We start from the raw sequence: 6,031 nt of genomic DNA, 5'->3' as shown, positions 1-6,031 counted from the left end.
AGATCATTCGCGCCGAGAAAAAGAGGACGAGCCGCGTGACATATTAAAGCGCGAAACACGAATATAAAAATCAAAAAGCTTTGTTTCTCTGTTCCTACGACGTCACGCGAGTCATCCTTGTCGCGACGCGCGGCTCATCGTTAATTATAAATCATTGAGCGGCAAAACGACATGCGTCAATGAGCCGCGAACACAAATGCTGGTCTAATGCGGTCTCCATCAAACTCTATTACTCGACATGCAGTACGTATCTCAACGAAAACGTAAAGAAAAAAAGAAACAAAAGACAGAGAAATTTTAGAGAGGTTTAAACGGATATAATGATTGCGATATCAGTCATTATGTGCGATAGTATTACTCGTTTTTTTAACTGTACGCTTCATTCGAGAAGAATTGTCCGTGCTTAAGAACATATACGTCTAATAAATAGTTTGCGAGAAATTTGCAAATGGTCAAATCAGCTTCACTCACCAGCGAATCATCATAGGCCTTCATAAGCACCGATCCGGATTTAGTCGCTTCGTAAGACGCGATAACTAAATTCACTGCGATGCACTCATTATTATAAGTACCTTACTCTCACCTTTCGATATCTTATAATAATTATTCGTTTCTTTTTTTTATTAGATTTTATGTTGAAGTAAATTATCATTGACAGTACTAATTTAATCACATGAAGATTAGTCAACTATAGAGTTATAAAAATTATGTGGAATATTTATTTGAAAATTATTCTCATTTTTTCATAAAAAAGAAATATTTTTCCAATTGATAAAAATAGTTGAATAATATAAAATAATATGGAATTTTTTAATATGACAATGGAATAGAATATGCGAGAGATATTGTTACAACTAAAAAAAAAATGCATTTTTAAAATTTCCACATAGCATTTTGCGTAAAGTAGAAATGCTCTTTTTTATCACTTCTTTCTGATATATGGTGCAGCCGAATATAGTTATATGTAGTAATATACTTTTTACTTAAATCTATGCGGTTTTTTGTTGCTAATCAATTTTAGGAGAATATACCTGCGATAACTGAAACTAAATATATCCGTCGATGCAAGATTTGCAAGTAAGTATTGTTTAAGTGTGATAATAATTACAACAAATAATTACAACGATTAAATATATGAATTGTTTATATATATTGATATATTATTATTTGATTATGGGATTATGGGAATAGACGAAGGTGCAATCATTTCCTCCCTCTTTTTTTAGAAAAATAAGTTTTTATTTGTAAACGAAGTCTTTGACAGAGTAGTCACTCCAAAAGACGAACATCCAGAGATTTAGATTCGTAGAGCGACGTTGGCAATCGCAAGAATCTCAATGGCGTAAATCGTAACTTACTTGATTTAATAACACTCATGCTTTGGCAATACTTCGCTTATTTAAATCTTTCGCTTCTTTGGCTTCCTTTAAATTTCATTTTGGTTTCGATATTTGATTAAAACACTTAGACGGTGATAGTGAAATCCTTGGGCGATTTGGAGAGTGAGCTGTTCGAGTGGAGACCGCTCGGTCGTTTCCTGTGTAACTTGAGCTTCATGTCGATGTCACACTCGGCCTCACTGGTTTCGTGGACGTCGGTGAAGCCGCTCGGTGGCTTCAATTCCAACGTAGACAGCTCGCTGCCCCAATCGTCGTCCCTCCTCATCATTCTGAACGTGCCCATCGGCTCCTCTAGGAGACAGAGCGATTCGACGGATTTCCTGGTGCTCGACGGTTCCTTCTCCAGTCTGTCGTAGGAACCAGGACGCACCGGACGACTCGGCGACGCTCCTCGCGAGCACGAATGCACTCCGGACTCCGATAGCTTCAGCACCGGTCGCAGGATACCGGGAATACGACCGTCGATCGCGACGTCGATCGCGCCGCGACTCCTGCGAAAATAGATTGTCATTCAAGTGCACTGAAAGAAAAAAAAACTTTGAAGAAATTAAAACTTATTCGAGTCGTACCAAGTCGTTTATACAAATTAATTAATGTAATGAATGATATATCTGATTCGGGGATAATATATGGCAAGTATACCGAAAAATCTTACTGTCGCATCGATACATAATTTAAAAAAGAGACATCTAGTATTATTTATTTAAGGAAACTCTTTTTAATGGAACGCTAATAATATCACAAATTCAAAAATTGTTTCCTCAGTATAATGTGCGAATCTGACACTACCGGCGTTCTTACCGTTGCTTTTCGAGCCTCGGGAAAGTCTTTCTCTCAGAAATTGGTGACGGCTCGGTTGATGTACTTGATTCGTGCGTGTGGTACAGCACATCTGGAAAGACGTACGCGAGACGTTGACGCAGGAAATGGATTAGTGGTTGCGCGCTTGATTTACGTGATAGGCTGCGTTACACGCGGCCCGGACACAGAAAACTGAATACTAACTTACTATGATGAACCGGTCGCTGCACCAGGGCGAGCCGTTGCTCTCGCTGATTCACAGAGTTCGGTCCCGGCGAGCGAGCCATTATCGACGTCGGGCCGGAGTCGTCCAGGTGATTCGACGACTCCGTACGACTGCTGGTGCCGACCTCCGTGTCGCTGTCTGAGCCCAGCGTGTCGTACTCCTCCGATTCCGATTTGAACGATTTTGATTTGCGTCGCGCTCGACCACGTACTTTCGTGTACTGGTCTACGTCGCACTGCAATCGATTCGCTGTATGAGATTCTTTGCGGGAAAAATATGAGAAATGTTTGACACGCGACTCTCGCAAATGTCATCTTTAAAATATTCATTCGTAAAATATGGTGAATGATATCACGTTATTTTTAGTCGCGATCGCAAAATATTGGCAAAAGATACAAAATTAATCAAATATTGTTATTGAATATCTTTTGTTTCTTTTTGTAGCCTAGTTAATTTTTAACAAACCATTTGCTTCATATTACCTCTCGCAATATATTTCAAACTGTAATTAAATTCGAACATATAGTAATTAAATAATGTCGGCGATTCTAATTTAAGGTTCTCTACACAGCGCGGAACAATTTATGGTCCTTTTAAGTATTAATGCAAGGAAAGTAATTACTTCCATTACACTATAACTTCGTTAATGAGATTACTTTTAGTCGCAGTGACTTTATCCGGGGCAGACATCTAGGCGTCATAAGTTCAAAAATCTTTTATCTTTTATCAGCCCGGACGTCACAATTTACGGGGAGCGGTGTCAAAAAAATCGTAAGATGGATCGTAGCGGCGGCGTCGTAAATCGTTGTGAGAAATAAACGTACTTGAGCACCTTGCAGCATCGTCTCGCTGCGTTCGTAGAAGAACGCCTGTCTCATGGGGTTCGCCGAAAGATTTTCCTGCTCGGGCAGATTGAAGGTGGCATACGGATAAATGTCTTCCGAATACTCGGGTATTCGTTCCAGGGCGCTCACCTCGCGACAAGGTGACTGTTGTCCTGGTTTCCTCACGGTCGCGTAGTACTGTTCCCTCTGTTCCATGTTGTGCTTGTTATCCAGGGCCGCTTGCGTTTGCGAACTCGGGTCGTTTGCGCCACCGGATCCTTCTGGATCTGGAAACGGTTTGCATACTCGAGTTAACAGATCATAAACTTATATATATATACTGCGCCTTATGGGAGCTTGCGTGAGATTGAAGGATAACTATATTCCCCTTTCATCAGCCTCAGGCATGCTATCCTCGTCGCACAGGAAAAATAAAGAAAGTTTAAGAGCAGGAGTAACAAAGATAGTTTGCCTGTGCATATGTTTTCTTTCTCTTTCTGTTCATTGACGTGCAGTCTTTTATAAAAGTGCTCAGTCTATGTATATAATGTCCACTTCTACCATGTAAATTAACTTTAATCTCGGTTTAATTTATTCTTTTATCTTTTTTTAACTTTCAGAAAGATAAAAAGTAAACAATAAGTTAATCTAAGCCGCTAGATGAATAAATCGAATAAGTACAGAAAGTCCAATTCGATCGAAGCCAAAGCTTGATGCCTAATAATATTTTTATATGTAAATTCTTAAAGTAAATTTTAAATTTTATAAAAACTATAAGTTAAACCGACATTAAAGTTAACCTATGGCGATCACCAATTAATGTAAACTATATAATAGACCTGAAAAGTTACACCGAGATTAAAGTCAATTTACATTATGGGTATAAGTCTATGTAGCAGACATTCAGCGATCATCAGAAACGTGATACAGATTATGTAAAATACGTGATACTAATCCTTACAGAAGTCTAATACTAAGCAATTTAATACTGAAATACAGTAATTAATTATTTATTTTAAGTATTAAAGGCACACTCGTTCAGTACCTTTAATATTTAAAAAATAAGTAAATTATACTGTCTTTCGGTATTAAATTAGTTTTAAAAAAAAAAGCAATTATGATGCTCGACGAGTAAAATTCTTATTGTTAAATAAATCTAATGACGCGAAAAGAATTCGCTTCTAAAGTATTTAAGAAAGTATAAAAGTTACAAAATGCAGACACTGAATACGCGTATGAGAAAGATATAAAATTCCATCGTCGTGTAAATTGAGCGCATTCTCTCGTGGATAGAAAAAGCCGCTTACATAGACTGTTGCAGACGATATCAAGAAACTGTGGTAACTCGAATAAGTATGAGCGAGCGTATTTCTTGAATGATTTATGCAAAAGGAGATATTCTCGTTTCAGTAGACCGTCGTTTATCTGGAGCAACGTCCCGGCTACGTGATTCGTTTATGAAGTTTTTAATTAAACCAAACGCTCGCGGCGGATATCGTGGACTGCTGTTGTTGACATTGTACCTGATATCGAGGGTAGTTGACGAAAAAATAAAACATCTAGACTGTCCCATCCCTCACCCCCTTGTTCCAATTCACGGCGGAATCGTTACAATGTGTACCAAGTGGAATACGCGAAAATAAACGGCATCCGACAGATTTTTTTACAACATGGAAAAAACTGCATCCCGTACAGCAGGAGCTTGCGTTCGCTCGCTCGGGGCGTACGCGCTCGCGACGTAAATTGATAGAGCGGACTTCGACAGGCTCGTACTTACGCGTCTTGAGACAAAAGCACACTCCGGCGATCGCCAGCATGACAGCGAGAACAGAGATGACGCTGGGCGCCAAAACATGCGCGTCGAGATACAGCGGAGTGGTCTCGCTCTCCTGCGGATGATCCTCGTGCAAACGGTTGTTTCCGTTCGGTGACAGCGTACTGAACAAGTACTCAGCCTGGGTGGAACCGGCGTTGTTATAAGCCGTCACGCGAAGCTCATAGCTGGTCCCACTCTCCAAATCTACGATGGGGAATTTCGACTGCGGTGGCACGTTGTTGGATACTGCAATACATTGCCAATAAAATCTGATTAATTATCGACATTCGAGTATATTGATAATATAATTGATAGATGCTTAAAGCAATCACGAGCATTTTTCAAATATTTTCTAGGTGTCAATATTTCTATATTGATATAAAATAATCAATAATATTATTTTAGAGACCGTTTATGTGAGAATACAATAAATATTAAAATTCCTATAACAGTCGAAGCTGGATCTTTAATGCTTAAATAATTCAATCTTGATTTACTAAATATACTATATATGCAATTGCATATATACCATATTTGTATTTCGAAAACTGCGCGCCGAATTCTTTTCCGGACTATATATAAACGCAATTAAACTACTGTAATAAACTTCGCAAATTAAATTGACAAGTAACTTTTAAAATAATCAATGTTATATTGTATGAATGATACTGCGATTGATAGAATATAATACGTGTACACGACGAGAAATGAATATACTGTCACCATTTCTCACGAAATTTTCTAGATATCGATTTTAGAATTAATTCAGCATGATCAACGTCACGCGACAATTATCGGTCTTCTCTTCTTCATTTCGTGACTTGAACTTTCCATAAGAGTTACAAGTTCTTACCGAGCAGCCAATCCCCGGGCAGCCTCCTATACTCCACGACAAAGTAAGTCAACGGACAGCCGCCGTCCTGCCAGGCCGCCAATTCTAGAATAACGAACGTCTGATTCGGCC

General features: G+C 38.8%; 1 protein-coding gene across 1 annotated transcript in view; it reads right to left on the bottom strand.

The window, feature by feature from the left end:
- Positions 1-1,320: 1,320 nt before the first annotated feature.
- The window catches only part of LOC108728447 (Down syndrome cell adhesion molecule-like protein Dscam2), a 98,227-nt gene continuing 93,516 nt past the window's right edge, over positions 1,321-6,031 (bottom strand). Inside the window, exons 24-29 of the mRNA XM_018457002.1 lie at positions 5,921-6,031; positions 5,029-5,313; positions 3,252-3,538; positions 2,410-2,662; positions 2,202-2,292; positions 1,321-1,891 (exon numbers count right to left, since the gene is read on the bottom strand). Coding sequence (XP_018312504.1) covers positions 1,465-1,891; positions 2,202-2,292; positions 2,410-2,662; positions 3,252-3,538; positions 5,029-5,313; positions 5,921-6,031 — 1,454 coding nt within the window. The 3' untranslated portion in view covers positions 1,321-1,464. The remainder of the gene's footprint in view (positions 1,892-2,201; positions 2,293-2,409; positions 2,663-3,251; positions 3,539-5,028; positions 5,314-5,920) is intronic.

This window comes from Mycetomoellerius zeteki, unplaced genomic scaffold (assembly GCF_001594055.1).
Source record: "Mycetomoellerius zeteki isolate Tzet28-1 unplaced genomic scaffold, Tzet1.0 scaffold62, whole genome shotgun sequence".
Lineage (NCBI taxonomy): Eukaryota > Metazoa > Arthropoda > Insecta > Hymenoptera > Formicidae > Mycetomoellerius > Mycetomoellerius zeteki.
This window is presented reverse-complemented; position numbering and strand designations above follow the sequence as displayed.